This window comes from Neovison vison, chromosome 8 (assembly GCF_020171115.1).
Source record: "Neovison vison isolate M4711 chromosome 8, ASM_NN_V1, whole genome shotgun sequence".
NCBI lineage: Eukaryota > Metazoa > Chordata > Mammalia > Carnivora > Mustelidae > Neogale > Neogale vison.
The window spans coordinates 119,524,339-119,543,841 of NC_058098.1; the positions used below are offsets into that span (position 1 = coordinate 119,524,339).

The following is a 19,503-nucleotide window of genomic DNA, read 5'->3' on the forward strand; positions in this document are numbered from 1 at the left end:
TCGCTCCCGCCCGGGCTTCCTCGGAGTCGCTCTGTCGGGCCCACGCTCTCCCTTCGCTCCCTCTCCTCCCTCCTCCCTGTGTTCCTCCCGGGGTGCCGGGCACAGCCTCGGATTCCTCCCTCCCCGCAGCTCCAGTCCGTTTCCCTCGCGGCGGCGGCGGCGGGCGAGGCTGCGGCGGCGGCGGCGGCTCGGGGAGCATCTCGGCTGCCACTGCGCTTCTCCGGCGGGAGCGGGTGTCCAGCTTGGCTGCCCTTCGGTCCTTCCCTGCCGCTCTGCGCCCCGAGACCCCTGCCCCTGCTTCCTTTTCTCCGAAGCGGGCGGGGCCCCTGCCTAGCAGCTTCCCGCCGGCCCTGCACCGGAATCCCGGGGCCGCGGCTCTCGCGGACTCCTGCCCCTCCGACCCTGACCGCCAGGGGGTGCCCCAGGGGCGTAGCGCCGGGGAGAAGGCGAGACAAACGGGACCATGCGGCGTCTGACTCGCCGCCTGGCGCTGCCGATCTTCGGGGTGCTCTGGATCACCGTGCTGCTGTTCTTCTGGGTAACCAAGAAGAAGTTGGAGGTGCCGCCGGGACCTGAAGTGCCGACCCCCAAGGTACGGGCTTGGGCGGCGTGGTGGGCGCGGGGCACTGGTTTGCAGGAGTGCGCGTAGCCCGCGCGCCGGGCTCGCGGGCTCCCGGGAAGCCGGGGAGGGGGTCTGGGTGCCGCGAGCAGGTAACGGGGCGCCGGATGCAGCCACAAGGCGGTATTTCTAGATTTTAAGAAGCTCTGGGCACCGCGGGACCCGCGGAGCGTGGGAGTGGGAGTGGGTGTGGGTCGCGGGCGCGCGCTCGCGGACAGAGAGTGGCGCCGAACTTGGGCAGCGCGCGGGGGTCCCGGGGCGGAGGGGGCGCTGCAGACCAGCCGCCCAGGGGTGGCGGTCCGTGGACGCCGCGGCGAGTCGCGGGCGGTTGGGTCGGGGGCCAGGGCAGGCGGGTGCTGGCGCCCGCGAGAAGTCTGGCAGCGGCGTTGACCTCCTTCCTTCCCGCAGCTGCCAGGCCCGACCAGGGGAGGCCGGAGGCCCGGGGTGCGCGGTGCGCGCGTGTGCATCGCGGGCGAGCGCGTGCAGCCTCCCGCAAGCTTGCTGCTGTGGCCCACCGGCCTGTCGCCACCCGGCTTTCTAATTGTCCCCGAGCTCTCCAGCTGCGTGGGAAGTTGAATGTGCCCTGAACGCCACTGAGGAGCCTGTAAAAGCAGACGCCTTGGTGTTGGTGGGGAGTTGGGGAAATGAGGATCGAAGTGGCTTTTCCAACTCCTGTGCAGCCGGTTCCTCCTAGCACAGGCAGAAGGTTCTCCGTTCGGGCTCACTCTTACCTGTCATTCGGAGCCCCCATTTCTCCTGCTCCTCTTTCACAGACCTCGCCACGGGACACAGAAGGAGGCCTGGGGGTTCTGGGCCAGGCAGGCATCATTTATGAACGGAGGCCAGAGCAGCCCTCCAGGGACTTGGGAAAAAGCCCTTGGAGGAGGTTATGGTCTGAAGCAGGAAGCTAATAAAGGGGGGGAGGGAGCGAGAGGGGACTCTCCCCAGTAAGTTTGGTACCGTGGACCCACTCTGTGTCTGGTACACTGTGGGTGCTTCTTCATAAGTCATTGTGTAAGTTGGGGGGGTCTCCTAATTTCATAGATTAAGAAGCAAGTTCAGTCTTTGTACCTTGCTTTAGTCACTCTGATTCGAACTCAGACCTCAGATATTCAGAATCTTTCCACTATATTAAGCTGTGTCTTTCAGAGCCCCCTTTTAGCTAAGAGTTCTGGCATGTAGGTTTTGGGATCTCACTAATGCCGAGTTTATTGGTAGTGTGCCGTGTGCCAAATAGTGTGTTAGAGGCTATGGGTACAGAGATAGAACTTGCTCTCTGGGCATAGGAGATTTGCTCAGAAAGGGCCCGGGACCCTCCAGTTTGCAGAGGGCCAGCAGGGTTCATGTCTCTGGGCATCATGGGAGCCTGGGGCCTTCCTGGAGGAGGAGGATGTAACAGAACTGAGTTGAGAAGGATGAACAGTAAGGTTTGCCAGGAGGTAGGGAGGGCGTTCCAGGTAGAGGTTAACTGTACCCAACAGGCTCAGAGGAATGACACAGCAGGTTGTGTGCGTTTGGCATAATTTGAGCATAGACCACGTGGCTGATGGCACGAGTGAGACTGAGGGCAGGTGGATAAGGGTCGGATTGAGTAGGACCTTGTGGGTGCTAGGGGCCCTTGGAAGGGTAGCAAGCAGGGGAGTGACGAGATCAGACTGGTGATTTCAAACAGCCTTTGGAGCACTGGATCAATTTTCTCACCTCAGACCTGCCTGTAGATCTGGAGAGCTTTTCTTCTTTTTCCCCCGGGGTGGGTCTGCTCCTTGTGATGCAGTTAATGAAGCCTGCAGGGACATGAACTCTCTCCTGTTTTGCGTTGAACCTCATTACCTTAAGCTTACTTATTCTTAGTTTACACCAGGGAGCTGGGACAAGAAATCTCTATCCCTCTTTGTGCACTCTGTCTTTCGTCCTTCCCCGCCTCTCCTTCTAGTGTGCGCTGAACACACAATTATCGAATGCAGCTGTGTGCCCCGTTCTGTGCTAGGTTTGAAGGTTGGGGTCCCTGCCCCCTTCCAGGGAAGTGGGAAGCTTCACAAATTCCTGGTTGAGGCAGAATTACAAACAAATGAGTAGTGGGTGGGGTGGAGGGAGTAGTCTGATATTGGAATTCTGGGCAGAGTGCTGTGCAGGCATGGAAGAGGGGGGTCTTCTGGTTTTGACCCCTTGCTTTTTGTCTTTATTGCTTATTTCTGTTTTTTCCCCCATTTTCTGTGTTCTTTAGAAACACAAATTCTATAGACTTCTAAAATCGTGATTCCTTTTATTATTAGGCACCCTTATTAGTATATTTCTCCTTCCTGTTTTTCACCTGTTTGTCTGACTTGACACGTCCACATATATTTGTTGTGTGTATTTGTGTCTGGCACACGTATCTGGAGAAAGAGATGGAGAGACAAAGAGTCCTTGGCGCCAGAATGATTTTATTGCCGTGACGGATCTATTTCTGAAATTTGCACATCTTGCCCAGAGGAGTGTGGTTGGTTCCCAGACCCAAGTGCGTGTCAGAATCCCCCGGAGAGCTCGTTGAACACACAAGCTTTGGGGGTTATTGCCGTGATTAGGATTCTGTGGATCTGGAAGAAGGTCCCAGAATCACTGTCTTTACAAGTGTTCCGTGTAAGTCGGAAGCCGCCTATTGATGGATAACATTTGGAGCTAGAAGAAGAATAGGAAGTATATTGATTTTTTTTCTTTTTCTTTTCTTTCTTTCTTTCTTTCTTTTTTTTTTTTTGCAGTTTAGCTGGCCCCATGTAAATATGGCCGAGTGAGTTCCTCATGCCAGGACCACACTGGCATGAGCGTGTGTGCACGTGTGAAAGAACGGTAGCTAGAATTTATGTAGGGCTTCACACGTTCACAAACTCTAGTTCATGCATATTAGCTCATTTAATCTCCACAACAACTGCATGGGTGGATAATACTTTTATGCAGTTAAGACTGGACGATGAAATTTTACAATCGGCCCAAGCTAACAAGGTTATTATTAAGTGGCCACATCAGAGCTAAGAATGGAACCCGGATCCCTTAGGGAACTGCCCACTCAAAGGCTCAGTCCGTGGTGCTCACTATGCTGTGTGGACTGCCCGGGTCTACACTTGTGGGTGATGGGGGGAGGCTGGGGTATTTATAGCATGTGCTTCCCAACCTACTGTCCAGCATTTCCATGGCTCAGCCCTAGGTGCTTGCCTTTGGAAAGCTCCAGGGAAGGCTGAGGGTGTTGGTGTACTTGGAGGGAAGTCTGGCTCTGCCCTTGGAGGAGACCTGCTGGGGCAGAGGAGGCTCCTCCGACTGGACACACCGTGGTGGGGAGGGTTCCCTGGGAGGCTGCATCCAATGGTTGGAGCACCCCTGGTTTAGGAATCATTGCCAAGATAGAGCTTGTTTCCTCAACAGCAGAGATTCCGATGGGACATTTGTCTATTGTAGGGAAAAAACTCCGTTTTGAGCAAGTGTAGTACCCTGGCTTTTTCTAAGAGATAGTCCTGGGGGAGCTCTTGCCTTGGGTGTGTGGAAGCCTTCAGGAACTTTTCGTCTTGCCTGGGCACCTTCCCACTGTGGGAGAGGGTGTCAGCTTATTTTCCAAAGCATGAGCAGTGGGCTCCTTTCCTTGAAACAATTTAGAGAGGTCACGGGATTGGTGGAGGGACCAGAGACTGTGGCCGGGGCTTCTGGACCCAGGTCCCCTCTGTGTAGCTTCCATGTAGCAAGCTGCCTTCCCTGGGGTCTAGGACAGTCTCTTATTCCCAGGCCCTTCCTTGCCTTCCCTCCAGCTTTGGGAAGCATCCTTATTCACCTTAGTGATGGGATCTCTAAAGTGGGCCTGATAATAAAATAAAACCCATGCCTTGTCACAATCCAGCTGATGTAGAGAAGGCATGCTGCACTCCTAGTTTAAGGAAATTAATTGGATTTCTTTCTTTCTTTCTTTTTTTTTTTTTTTTTTAGTTCCAAGAAGGTCTAGTTCTATTAATAGCTCAAGTAAAGATTTCTTGAAGTTTGACTTTTTAATGTTGATTGGATTCTTTTACTGCCCCCCCAAATTCTGCAGAGCTCTCATTCCTAATTGAAAATCATAGAACAAGTTGGATGTCTTAATTCAAACTGTATTTCAGTGATAAATACTGTACCACTAAAAATATGTGAAACATGTTTTTATTTCTTTTCTCCCCTATCATTTGTTTGCCATTTGGAGAATTATACAATAACCGACAGAATTAAGAAAAAAAAAAAAGCAGCAAATTTGTCTCTGACTTCCAAGAAACTAAATTTAGTCCAGGGGCTTAGGGCTTAGTAAAAGCAAAAGAATTTGAGGCCTGAGGGTACTTTTTGAGGAAGGTACTGGAAATGTGAAGGCTTTGAATAAAGTGCCTCGGGCCCATGTAGATGTATTTGTGCTCTACTAGAAATAGAGCAAACACTATTAGAAAGGAGCTTGTCTCTCCGTAATATTTGCATACCACAAATGCCTGGAGTATGTGACACTGTTATTTTATTCCCCATTTAGTAGATCATTTCTCCCATTTTAAAAAAAAATTATGAATTTTAGAAAGAGCGACCCTATTAATCTGCGGATACTCCGAGCATGCATATTGGACTCTGTCCAGGGAATTTTGACTCTGGCACGACCAGAAGTAGCCCGCTGTCAGATGAATGTTCATCCTTTCATTCATTCCTGTGTGTGGGTGCCTGTGCCCTGTGCTGGGCTGTTTTCCCCCACTGTGGAGGTTCCTAGAGCAGGTGAAGGGTAGTGTTGCTTCAGGGTCCAGCAGGGGTCGCTATAAGAGGATGGGAAATAAGAAAGCAGCAGGTTGGACTGTCAGGTGTCCAAAAATGGCATATCTTTGCTTTGTAGATATGAACAAGCTGCTTTTTTAAAAAACCCTGCCCTCTCCCCCAGTCCCCCAAATCCAGGCCATTAGGCTGGTGAGAATCTCTTCACCCTGGGTTGTTTCTGGCCTGCCCAGGTTGTACCTGTGTCCCAGCTTGCTTTCCCAGCCAGCAGCACCCCCCCCGCCCCCCCGCCAGGACCCGGCAAGAGGCCCTGTCCTAGGGACGGATGGATCTGTTCTGAGGGACCCTCTTTGAGTCAATTTGGGGAGCTCTCTGTCTCCCTAAAACCCTGTTCCCCTGAGTGGCCTCATGCCTTTGGAAACAAAGACCAGGAATCCCTGTCTCAAATGTTCCTGTTGGCGTAGAATGATGCCAGCTCAAATCAGAGAAGACAAGGGGGCAAAACCAAGAAGAGACATTAATGTCCCTGTCACAAGCCTGGTTGTTGCTTGTGTGTTCGTATCATTTTTCCAGGTTGCTTGTGTGTTCATATCATTTTAAAGTGTTAATTTCCACTCATCAGAGGTCATTTGTAAACAAAACAGGGACAGAAGGAGGCTACCGGGGCTGGTGCCCGAGGCCCAGGGTTTCCGCACCGCCTGCTTCACCACCGTCTTGTCTACCTCCCTTGCCTGCATCCTCTCCCGCAGCTTTCCATCCCAAATTTCCTAAATAATCTTAGCCATTTTCAGGCATGTGGGAAGGAATGTGTTGCCGTGCCCTTGTTGAGGGTCTGATGTGTACGGTTCTGTCGCTCTTCCAGAGGATCTCCAAGTCCCCGTTGCATTTCTGGAAAAGCATCTGAATTAGAGAGCGGGGATCTGTCCCCTCCCCACTCCTCTCTTCGGGGCAGTCTGTGAACCCTGCCATGGCTTTGCACATTCCGCCCCAGAGACCAACACTCTAGACCCACCATCTGCTGGGGAAGTGAGCGTGGCCGTGCCCGCTGCCCGCGCTGGCTGGCTGCTGACTCTTGCCACGGGCTGTAGCGCCCCGAGAGGGTGATTGGCCTCTCTGCTCCCCAGCAGCCTCAGAGACACGCATGGCTCGCTGGAGTCGGGAGACAGAGTCCCCGTCCTCTCCTGGGAGCTCCCGTCCTGTAATCATGTGCGGTTTCACCTTCTGGCTTTTCTTTTATGTGTGGCAGCCTGTCGGCGGCGGGCGCCAGGGGTAACTCAGGTCCTTTCTCCCGGGCCCAGTCTCCCCAGCTGTGAAATGGGGGTGGCGTGCCATGGCCCCGGGGCCCGTCTGCCACTTGCTCCACCAGCAGTCTCTGTCGATTCGGGGGACTTGCGATTAACTCCAAAGTGAGACCTCATGGCTATAAATAATTATGCCACAGATACTCCGTGTCTTTTACTTATCTTTTAATTATTTTACCAGAAACGCTAGATTAACCAAAAAAATAAATCAGTCTCCGAGTCCTCAGATGTTGAGCTGATTAAGAAAGAACCCCTTTGGGATATGCGAGAACACACGCGCGTACTCGGGTGCCCTGGGGAGTTCTGCAGAAGCTCTAGAAATCTGCTGGCTCTGGTATTTTGGTATTTCAGAATAAATGGCCTGATGTGACCTTCTAGGGCAGCAGCCTTTGCTTTTGGCAGCAGCTGCTGCCATCCTAGGACCTAATGAATGCGAGGAAGCCAAGAGGGGGGAGAGAGGAAGAGGTCTCTGTGGTGTGAGCAGGGGGTCCTCCGTCCTCCTGCTGTCTTCCCTGCACCATGTTCTCCCTCCTCTTTTCTGCATCTCCTGAAGATCTGGTGGGGTCCAGAGCACAGAGCCCCGGGACACTTGGCTGGGAGCCCCAGCAAGAAGTCTGGAGGGACAGGAGCCTGGGACTTCCCTTGCAAGGCTCTAGCCAAGGTCAGGGGCAATCTGCGTCCCTGCCGCTCTGGGTGAAATAGCGGTTCTTCATGAAGGAGGGAAGTGGCTGCCTTGCCCTGGGCCACCCTGGACCATTCCGCTTGGATGCCCTGAGAGGGGCACCAGCCCCTTCCCCGAGGGAACCGGGGAGTCGCTGACCCCACTGCCTCCTGGACACTGCCGCTTCCGAGTAGCACGTCTCTTCCGCATACCACGCCCAGAGACAAGATTAGGCACTTAAAAAAATAATTAAATTCTCCTCATGTCACTTGTCTTCTTAACTGTAAGCACTACAGAGATCTTTCAAGGAAATGCAGGGGAGAGCGGCACACTCACATGTTCCTGCCATTGGGTTTGAATTCCCAGATGAAGAGAACAGCCACCCAGCTGCCTCCTTCCTAATGATCCCGGCTGTTCAAAGCCAATTTGCATCTCATTCCGGCCCAGGAGAGAGAGGGAAGCATCTACAGACCGGGTAGGACCACCCCGTCTCGACAGGATCTCTCCGGAAGAGGCTCACCGTCTCTTTCCCCTGTCGCACTAAGGTTTAGAAATTAGGATTTTCTTCCCCGTGGTCGGGACTGGAGATTTATGTAGCTTCTCTTGTTCCTCGGAGAACAAGGTAGTCATTCATTGCTTCCCTAACCTCCCCACCGCCACCCCGAGCCACAGAGAGACTGGTCCAATCAATATTTATGCGCCCATCGCTCGCAGCTGCGACATGCAGGCATCGAGGACGCCGTATTCCTTGATGGTCCCGGAAGGATTAGCTGGTGCCTGTAGATCAGGCTCATTGTTTTCCGGGATTTCGGGGAGATCAGGGCACGTGGTGCACAGATCAATTACACTGCCTAGATAATTGGCTGCTAATAGATGGCCAATTGATGGCTGCCAGCTGGGGCTGAATGACTGACATTCTTACGGTGGGGCTGGGGTCTTCATCGGCAGAGGAACGGGCTCAAAGCCTTGATTAATTAACGGTGAATCAGGAACAGGACGTTAGCTGAGTGAGAGCTTCTTTCCCACACTACGTCCTGTGATGTTTTGTGGTTTACACAGTGTTCGCGTTCACAGATGCCTCATTTGATCTTTCCTGCCGCCCCATGGGGTGGAGTTATTATTACTCTCCCTTTCTGAAGTGGGCAGGAGGCTCTGGAAGCACCCCCCAACTAGTAAGCAGCCTTGAACTCTCTCTTTTGACTCGAAAGCTTGCGCTCGCTCTCTCTATTATGGCCATGCTCAACTTCTGGTTAGTTCCCTGCTCCGGGGGAAATGAAACCTATTTTACATATGTGTATATTGTATGTATGTTTTCTTGTGGACGAGAAGTTAATGCTCTTGCTAAGAAATGACTCCCGACCTCTCAAACACCAGCATTGCTTTTCTGCATGCAGGAGGGAACTGAGAAGTGGATTTTAGGCACACCAAGGAGCCCAAATCAGGAGGGCCACTGGAGGGCCAAGAGGGCTTTGGCTTTTCTTCCAGGATGGGCCAAGTGTAACTTGCCCATAGGCCCTACAGAGCCATTCCACAGGATGTGGGAAGATGCTGGGCCTGAGTAGCTCTGTCCTTGTGCAGGTGAGCCCACGCTCACCAGCTGGGTCCCTTCTGGGTTGGCGGGTGTTGGGGAGAGTTGACGGCAGGAAATGAGGCTCTGCCATCAGTCAGCGTCAACAGGACTGTGCAATTAAGACAGACACCGTTGCTCTGAATCCCTTTCGTGATGAATGTAGTCCTTAAACAATCAGAAGCAATTCCCCTCTAAGAGGAAAAATGTCATTTGAAAGAACCTCATAGGTCCTGTTGGAGATGCAAGGCAGGCATGTGGGGGATGACTCTAGGGAAGGGTCTTTAGGAGACGGGACACGTCACCTGAGCCTCTTTCTGGACGACAGAGGGCGCTCTGCCTGTGTCGTGCTCTTGGGCTGTGAGGACCCTTGATGACTGACGGCTTACTCCTGCCCTGTAATTGGGTTGCTGGCTGGACCCAGCGCGGGGCTCAGCAGCTTTGTGGCTGCTCGAGAGGACCGGTGTGAGTTACAGTTGCTGCCCCGTGTGCGTGGTTCAGGGGCCCAAAGCATGAAATCAGGAGCTGCTAATGTCTTCCTGAATATTTCGTCTGTAATTCCGATGAACTACCGGAGGGCTCCTGGTGGTGCTTTTCTTATGTGGCCTGAATGACAAAGTCAGTGTCTGCTCCAAGATCCCAAGCAGAAACACGACTTTTCCACTCCTGTCGATTTCCGCTGAGCGCGGCAACATTAGAGGGAACTGTATTTTTACAGCGCGTGCACGGAGTAAGAAGGAAATAAATGGAAACCTCGTGCCTGATATTTTCCCTCTCCCCTCGTAGGTCCCCATGATTTTCTAAGCATATTTGCTCAATTCTGGATAAGATGACTTGCTGTAATTCTCCCTGCCTCTTTTAAAACTGACATTACGGTTTCTGCTCTGGGTTTTAGCGTTTCCCTTAAAACCGAGGAGTATTTTTGGAAAGCTTCTTGGTAGCGTCTGCGAAAGCCTAGCATATGTACACACCTATGTGTCACTCCTCGCTGTGAGCCGAGGAGAAGCACATTCGTATTTCAGTGAATGTCACGCACCTGAGTAGGAGTTGGCGGGCTTTTTCTGGAAAGGGCCAGATAGTAAGTATTTTTGGTTTTTTAGGTTATACAGCTTCTGCTGTATCTACGCAACAGTGCTCTATCTACTCAACAGTGCTCTTGTAGAGCAACAGTATGTAAACAAATGGGTGTGGCTGTGTCCCCCAAAACTTTATTTATGGACACTGAAATTTGAACCCCATAACTTTTGCATCTCATGAAGTATTCTCCTTTTAGGATTACGTATTTTCAAATATTTGTACGTGTAAACTGCTTTCTTTGCAGTTTACAGGATGTGCTAAAACAGGTCGGGGGCAGGCCAGACTTGACACTGGGATTCTGTTTATATTCAGTATGGAAACAGGCAAAACTCATCTGTGATGTTAGAAGTCAGTTTCGCAGGGACCTTTGGTTGGAGTCGGTGACAGGAAGGAGGCAGGGGAGGGACGTAGCCAGTGAAGCATCTGCCTTCAGTTCAGGTCATGATCTCAGGGTCATGATCGAGCCCCGAGTTGGGCTCCCTGCTGGGGTGGGGGGAGTCTCTTTCCTCACTCTGCCTCCCTCCAACCCACTCATGTTCTTTCTCTCTCTCAAATAAGTAAATAAATAAATAAGATCTTAAAAAAAAAAGGTAGGGGACATTTTGGGAGAACTGGTTCTGTTTCAGTTTCTTGATCTGCGTACTGGTTACTCAGGTGTGTTTACTTTGTGAAAATCCATCCAATGTGTGCCCTTTTCTATGTGGATTTCGCTTCAGTGAAAAGTTAAAAAAAAAAAATCTGGACTGCATGTGTGGCTTCTGACTCAGATTTTAGCACCTTCTCTGGGGTCAGAGCATAGTGGTTTTTATTCTTTTGGTAGCTCTTGATTCCTATTTCCCAGATGAGACCATCTCTGGAGAAAGGTCTTGGTATGTCTTTCCGGTTTCTCAAATCTCATTCCCTTTTATAATCAGAGAGATGTTTAACAGCTGGTGTGGTCCAGCCAACCGAAGTTTTTCTTGACACCAACTCATGTAGGTTCTATTTCTTCAGTAATTTGAATTACTGGTTCAGCAGGAACCAGGAAGAACAATAACTTTGTAGTCAGAATGTCATCCAACTCTGTATTGTTTACTTTATTGTAAATACTGGTCCACAAGGGTCAATAATATAGTTTTATATTCCTTAAAGAAAAAAAACCAAAGTGTGTGCTGAGTGTTAATCCCTTCATCACTGGATCATAGGAAGATGGGGAGGAGTCCAGGAGGGTTGGTGTGGCTGGAAGGCTTTCAGGACAGTGGGAACTGTGAGTAGGACATTGGCTGGTGTCACTGTCCCATACTGAATCTATAGTGCTTCTGGGAATGAGACACATCTTGTTTCAACCAGAAGCTATTGGATGCAGTGGTTTTATGTCGGAAGCCAGCTCTTCTAGGACAAGTCATTTTATAACAATATTCAAGGAGGAAACTTTACAACAGTTTCAAAGAGAAATATATTGCGCTTTCGGCACCGTTTGACAGCCTTATGAGCACTTCGCTCCTGTGGATGACTGGAAATGTTTCTGGTCCCAGGGTTGAACTTGAAAAAAGGAAATCTGCAAGTATCACGTTCTTGTGACCACAGAGGCATGCTTCAGGCCTGATCGGAGAGGGGGCAGTGAGAATCGATCCACAGATGGGAAAACGCACAGGCCGTCGTAGATGGCTAGCTGCTCCCAACATCATCTCTCCGAGAGGAGGACTCCCTCATCCCGCATAATAGCACCAATTATTCCGTTGTTTGTGCTAAGGAGTTGAAAGCTATCGTGTGCTGGGGAAAATACTCAGCACGGAGCAGTAATTACGGATCAGCTGATGATAAAGGATGCATTGGATTGACTGCTAATTAGATTATTAGCACCAAAAACAAATATCTGCTATTAATACCATAAATAAGCCACGTTTACGATATTTTCTATTGCAAGTGCATATTCCTTTTTTATAATGTGCAATTGCCTTTCTTCTCTTTGGGGGCCAAGACTTCTAGTTTTCCCCAGCCATACTAAGCATATTTGTTCATTGAATTATACTCTGGTCATCTTATTTTCTTTCAATCTCAAGGAGCGGGATCGAGAGAGCTGGTATGTGTAGTCAGTGCCACACATCAGGCCCTGAAATGTGTTAGGTCCTTCCAGAGAAAAAGCATTTAGGTCTTTCCCACTGGGCACAGCATTATTGTGAAGGGCAAGGAATTGTAGAGCTTTCCCTGTGAGATCAGTGCTAGAGTTCATTGCCAAAGAAATGAGCCAGTTGCTTTTTTGGTGGCGTTTTAAGATTTGGTCCTTTTTGTCCTGGGCTCAAGGTGGATGGGACAGACACGCGGGTGTTTCAGTTGCCAGCAACCCTCTCCCCCACTGAGTTGGCCATCTTTCTACAAGTAGGTTGATTGTGTGTGCCCAGCAGTGTGAGACCCCAGCTGTCTTCCCATCTTGGGTGGCTGTGAGTTTCAAGGCTAGGACCATTGGAAAGAGCCCTCGGGAGCTTCCTGGGTTGCCTGGAGAGAGAGGCCCACTCTGGCAAGAGCCAAGGGGCAGCTCTGGCCATGACCTTGGTAAGCGGTGCAAGTGACTGTCGAGTGTCTTGTGTGAAATTGTAGAGATGGATTTGGTTCAAGACCACCATTATGTGCCAGGAGTCTTTGCAGGAAGGAGAGCTTTCTTTGGGGGAGGGGTGCATGACTGCCTGTTGGGAGAAATGCTGGGTGCTTATCTGAGTTAATCATTCATTCTTTTTTTTTTTTTTTAAAGATTTTATTTATTTATTTGACAGAGAGAGAGATCACAAGTAGGCAGAAAGGTCACAAGTAGGCAGAGAGGCAGGCAGAGAGAGGGGGGAAGCAGACTCCCCGCTGAGCAGAGAGCCCAATGTGGGGCTCGATCCTAGGACCCTGAGATCATGACCTGAGCCAAAGGCAGAGGCTTTAACCCACTGAGCCACCCAGGCGCCCCAAGTCATTCATTCTTAAAACCATTCTAGGAGGTGGGCAGGTTCGTCATCACAGTCAACGCTGGGTGTGGGAGGCTGGCGCCCTTCTGATTACACGGTGTCTGAACCATACAGGTTGTTCACATGTTCTCTGGGTGATGCTGATTAGCCTTATTTTACCGATGAAGACCTTGAGGTTCAAGTTCCAATAACTTGCCAAAATTAGTAGAGCTGGTAAGTGGCGTAGCTGAGACAGGTCTGGGTGATTCTGGAGCCCATGCTGGGGCACCATCAGGATGGTTCACAAGGGGGGGGCAGTGAGCTCCTTGAAGGAGTTCCCCCTTTTGAGTGCCACGCCAGTGTGAGTGACAGAGTGAGCAAATGCCCCTGTCCCTGAGTCACACTCGTCACTTCATCCCGCAAGCCCCTATGGGGTGAGTGTGAAGCCCACTGCCGGCGGTGTCCCAGCTGGGTGCTGCCCTCCTTGCCCAGGGCAGATTTGGGGCAGTCGTGGAGTGTGGAGCTGGGGCTGTCTTCTGGCTCCTGGCCGCCCTTCTAGAACCGTCTCCCTCCTGGATTTTATATCATGTTGTGTATTATTGGAAGGATACAACTGTGTCTCTAGGATGGCTTTTTCACAGTGAAAGGGACTGCAAGATGAACAGGAATCTTTTCTCTCTTTTGAGTCAAAGTGGAACGTGAGGCCAAGGGGAGAGAGAAACCTTATTCGACTTCACGGGATAAAGGTTTGAGAAGATTGCCTTTGAATTTACTAGTTGTCTTTGCAAGGTTGACTTTCTTCCCTTGATCATGTCCCTCTTCTGTTAGCTCAGAAAACTCTAGTTGAAGGTCAGTCTCATCCTGAAAAGCTGTTTCACTGAAACAGGAACCCGTTATTCCACAAGGCCTCTTATTAGAAGCAGCAGCATTTAGGGGATGGTCTTTGAAAGTCATTTCAGTGATTTTTGAAGAAATACATTTGCTTGGATCTACTCATCCCCAAAGTGTTTGCTGTTTGAAAAGCATAGGCGCAACTAGGTGGCTCATTTGGTTAAGGCTTTGCTTTCGGCTGGAGTCATGATCCCAGGGTACTGGAATTGAGCCCCACATCAGGCTCCTTGCTTCTCCCTCTCCCAGGCCCCTTGCTTGTGTTGTCTGTCTGTCTGTCTCTCTCTCTCTGCCAAATAAATAAATAAAATCTTAAAAAAAAAAAAAAGGAAAGCATAACGCTAGTTTCAGGACAGGAAAGGAAAACCAACTTCAGGATAGAAAATAGGGTGACAGAGCAACCCAGTTTGATTGAATTTGCCAGGCATGACTGTTGGGTTCCTATACTTTTGGGGCACCCAAGACATGGCCCACAGCCAGTCCCTTCTTCCTGTTGTTTATGGATGGCCTGGGAACTAAGAATGGCTTTTTTAAAAAATATTTTTTAATGGCTGGAAAAAAACTTGGAAGAAAAATAATATTTTGTGACACATGAAAGCTATATGAGATTCAAATTCCAGCGTCCATAAATAAAGTTTTATGGGAACACAGTCATGCTGGCTCCTTTATGTGGTGGCCTTCGTGCTGTAGCGGCAGAGCTGAGCAGCGAGGAAGGCTGGATGGGTTACAAAGCCAGCATTTTAAGGGGCCCTTGAGAGGAAACGTTCGCTAATCCCTGCCCCAGACCTTTGTTTCTCCAAGTAGGACTTCTGGGCAGGGATGTTGATTCCCCTGAAAGTTGGTTAGAAATCCTAAATCTCAGGCCACCCCTACCGATTTTACACCTGCATCGAGGCACAGCCCCCATGTGGTTTCTGTACAATTCAAGTTTGAGAAACGCTGGGTTAGAGGTCAACTAACTCTTCCAGAAAGCTTGTGTGGGACAAACTGAGGTCTAGAGTCGGTGCCATTATTTCCCTATTTATTGTGAATTCCACCAGACTGGATCATTCAGGACTAAACTCCTATCCTCCCCCCGCCTCCCCATGTTGGACTGGGGATTCTTCTGCTACTTTTAGCTGCACAAAGAGCCAGTGCCTTGAAACAGGATAGGAGTTTGAATTCTTGAATCATCTTGAGTCTTCCAGGCATTGTGGTCAGAGCAAGAACATCATTAACCAAAGCCTTCATGGTTGTGCTGCTCCCAGGCTGGTGGGTTCCGCGTGACACCAGAGGCCCCCCACACTCAGGGTCCCGCCTCCTTAGGGGCAGCAGCGAGCCATTCTCTTGGATCTTGTGACCCTCTGAGCACCCGCCCCCCTCTCAACTCTTAGGACTGGCTGCCTCAATTGTCTTTCCAAGTTGGAGGAATTCCCTTTTTCCGTTACACCCTGGGTTACTTATTCATTCAAGGACATTGACTTTTACACATCACCTCTGCAGAAGCCAGGGAGCATCGAGCCCTGATTATGTGCTGAGATGGGAGGTTAGAGTAGGGCTGGGGTTGGAGAAAGTGGAGAAGAAATATAATGAATATCCCAATACATTATCTCACCACACCTGCGGTATATTATGATACAGTTGATGGGACAACCCATGGCATCTAGGATAGTAGTAGACAGACGGTCTTCCTGTAGAAAAAGAGGTAACTCCTACAGGAATTTAGAGAGAGGGAGACTGTGTGGGTGACAGGGGCAAGGGAGGTCTTCTGAGGTGCTGGGACTCCCAGAGGTCAGTGGAAATCAGGTGTGGAAGAGTTTGAAAATAAAGTCATTTGCTTATTTTTGCTCTAAGATGCACGTTATGTCTGAAGGTAAACAGATATCCCCAGTTGGGAATATTATACCCCTACCCCCTGGGGACTTGGTTCAGTAAATGTTTTGGGTTTGAGAGTTTTAACTGCTCAGAGTATCCTCATTGCTTTTAAAGTAGCAATTCCTTGAAATTTGAACTTGATGTTCCTGGTCTTTTACCCTTTTGGCCTGAATGAGAGTGACTGTGTATGTTCTCCATTTCTCACCAACGTCCATTCTGTTTTTTTCTGACCACCTGTTTTCATCTTTAATTCATGTGGCTGCTCTTAAAGAAATGCTCCCTGGAAAAATCTGTCTCATCTGTCTACATTCCCTTGAGTGAAGGCTTGGCAGGGCTGTGGCCAAAAGTCACCTAGAACAGTCATGTCCTCTGAAGGGTATGCTTGGGGTCCTGAGTCCTGGAGACTTGAGTCGGTGCACATTAGTTGGAGACATGGAGGAATGATGACATCCTGGCTGGTTCCTGGGAGGACGGATCACGGTCAGGATCTAAAGCTTCCCTCCTTCTTGTATATACCAGGTAGCCCAAGGCTGATGGCGTTTTTGCAATAACTGTGATGTGTGGCTGATCCACTGTGCCTCTCTCCATATCACCCTCTTGGGAAGGTAGATTAGGAAAGAACCTAATTCAGTGGACACACAAATAGGTTCATGATGTACCACGTTAAAAAAAAAAAAGTAGGATTCAAAATTGTGTCCATAGTAGGACCTTATTTTGTTTAACACAAGATGTATATGGAGGAGGAAAAAAAAAAAAAACTTAGAACATCAAAAGGGGTGATTTACCTAAATGGGATATTGTCTAGGCTGTATTTCTCATTGCTGCTAATTAATTAATTGTTGGATTGATTGATTTTGACTTATCTGCTCCCCAGTTCCCTCCACTCCCACGTCTCCCCACTTTTACATAACAATGTAGTAACCTGGATATGTAAACTTCAGTATCTTTCTCTGTGCACCTGCCATCGGTACAGAAACAGAGATAAGCCTTTACAGATCTGTTATGGCCGTTATTACAAAGGAGAGGAGAAATTGATCATACTGTGTATCTCTTTACATTTTACTCAGCATTTAATCACATAGCCTAGAAATTCTCAGGTCAGCCAGCTTGTTTTTAATGACTGCCTAATATTCTGTGGTATGGATGTGCTTTATTTCATTCCCTTTTTTCCCTTTGGTGGGTATCTATTTTGTCTCATAGCTTTGTCACCAAACACAGTGTTGCAGTAAATATCTGTGCACACATATTCTCCCATGTTGGGGCTTTTGTTTCTACGTGATGGATTTTGAGGAACGAGAATTCTGAGTCAAAGGGAATCTGATTTTTATGCTAATGGGCATATATTAAGATTGCTTTTAGAAGTGGTGTAATCATGCACATTTCCACCAGCAAAGGGAGAGTTCTCTTTTCCCAGCATCCTCTTTAACATAAATGTTCCTCTTTTCCCTTTGCCATTCGAAAGGGTGAGAAACAGGATCCTATTTTAACGTTACATTCCTCTGACCACCAGGGAAGTTGGATATGTTCTCGGATGTTTATTGTCCTAAAGATCTGCACTTCTGTGATGGATCTGTTCATATCCTCTGCCCATTTTCCCCTGGGCTGTTTAGCCTTTCCTTGTTAGATACAGGAGCTCTTTGTATGTGGTAGACAGCTTTTTATAGGTCATGTGTATTACAGATTTTTTTTCCTAATCATTTGTTACACTGTTGATTTTGTTTATGGTATATATTGCCATATACTTTTTTTGCTTGTTTTCATATAGTTAAATATGTCTTTTTAATAATAGCTAATGACCATTCTGTCTCATTATAAAGATCTTCCTGATGTCTAGGTTGTGTATAGAACATCCTAAATTTCCTTTTCTACATGACTTAAAATATTTTTAAATCTTAAGTGTATCTGGAATTAATGTTTATGTCTAGTTTGAGGTAGGGATTCAATTCCGCTTTCTTCTAAATGGGTATTCATTTGTGTCAATATCAGTAATTAAAGAAAATATTATTTCCTCCAGTGACTGACACACTACTTTTGTCATATATTTATTTCCCATAAATATTGAGCTTTAGTTCTGGGAAATCCATTCTGTTCTGTTGACCTGTATATCTCTTACTATGCCAATATCCTACTTTTATTGGAATTTTTAAATTAAATCCAGTGGTTACTTGAATAATCCATTAGGTTTCCTTGGTATAAAATCATATCATTATCAAAATGAATTAAGTGTATCTCTCTTTTGGAATATCTCTTGATTATTTCATTATCTTGTTTTGGATTAATGAGAACATTCAAAATGCCACATCTTGCTAATACAGGACTTCTTCTTGATTTTGATGGAAATAGCTTTAATGTTTCACTATTTACTATCCACTTTTCTGAAATACTCTTTATTGTATGTTAGTAATTTCCTTTTCCTGTTTTACCTCATTTTTTAAAAATTAGAAATAATTTTTAAATTTTTACATATTTTGATTGAATTATATAACTTTTCTCTTTTTTGATGTAGTGAATTATTTTGATTTCCTTATTTAAACCATCTTTGCATTCCTGGAATAAACTCTATACAGTCATGGTTTATTTATTTATTTATTTATGTTGCTGGATTTTTTTTTTTTAAGATTTTATTTATTTATTTGACAGACAGAGATCACAAGTAGGCAGAGAGGCAGGCAGAGAGAGAGAGGAGGAAGCAGGCTCCCTGCTGAGCAGAGAGCCCGATGTGGGGCTCAATCCCAGGACTCTGGGATCATGACCTGAGCCGAAGGCAGAGGCTTTAACCCACTGAGCCACCCAGGCGCCCCATGTTGCTGGATTTTATTTGTTGGTGTTTATTTGGAATTTTAACATTTGCATTCATGAATTAGATTGATTTATTTTTTGGTACTCTATCAGAATGTGTATTTAAGACTATACTGCTTCCCTACAATGAATTAGGAAGATTTTTTTTTTAATATGTGGGGATAGTTAAATAATTTGGATGTTATCAGTTCTTTAATGGCCACAGCTCAAATGATCTGGCCCTGATGACTTCTCCAGTGGTACCCCTTGACTACCTTAGGAACCTATTTTTTTTTTTAAAGATTTTATTTATTTATTTAAGAGAGAGAGAGAAACACAAGCAGGGGGAAAAGCAGAGGGAGAAGTGGACTCAGCAAGTGGACTCCTTGCTGAACAGGGAACCCACAATGCAGGGCTCATTGAGCAGCACCGTGAGATCATGACCTGAGCTGAAGGCAGATGCTTAAGCAACTGAGCCACTCAAGCAACCCCCTCGCATGCCTATCTTTATTTTCAGTCCAATATGGTCATGTTTGTATTTTAATAGGAATATTCTACATATCATGATTCATGGACTAATTGATATATTGAAAATTTATTATTTTTTTATCTTTCTTCTTTATATTATTTTCACTAGTTTAGCCAATGGTCATTGGCCATTTCAATTCCTCTGTCCTTTTTCCATTGGGGCATCTTATTGTGCCATCAGCACTGACTGTTACCTTCCTTTTCAGGGCACTGAAATACCTATTTCTATGAAAACAAGATATCAGCGGGTTTTCCCTGCTAAGACGTTTTCCTCGCCCACTCATTATCAACCTGAGGAGTTGAGCCTCGTGTGACAATTTTTACTTCCTTAGGCTTGCTTCTGCTGAAAGCAGGTGGAACTTCAGAAGGCTTTTACTCCCTTCATCTTCTACCACCCTAATTTCCAGGCTTTGCTGAGATAATTGAACACCTCTAGAACTAAATGTCAGGTTTTCTTTGCATAATGCCTCTTTTTCAAGTACTCTTTTTTGTGACTTACATTACACGTTCCAAGCACTTTATTACTCTTTAAACATAACAACTCACAAGGTTCACCACTGTGTTCTCTTGATCTTGCCTGTCTTGAGATT

General features: G+C 47.7%; 1 protein-coding gene across 1 annotated transcript in view; it reads left to right on the forward strand.

Annotated features, from left to right (window-relative positions):
* Window positions 1-462: 462 nt before the first annotated feature.
* GALNT14 (polypeptide N-acetylgalactosaminyltransferase 14) overlaps window positions 463-19,503 on the forward strand; it is a 209,053-nt gene continuing 190,012 nt past the window's right edge. Inside the window, exon 1 of the mRNA XM_044261823.1 lies at window positions 463-592. Within this exon, the coding sequence (XP_044117758.1) occupies window positions 464-592 (129 nt within the window). The 5' untranslated portion in view covers window position 463. The remainder of the gene's footprint in view (window positions 593-19,503) is intronic.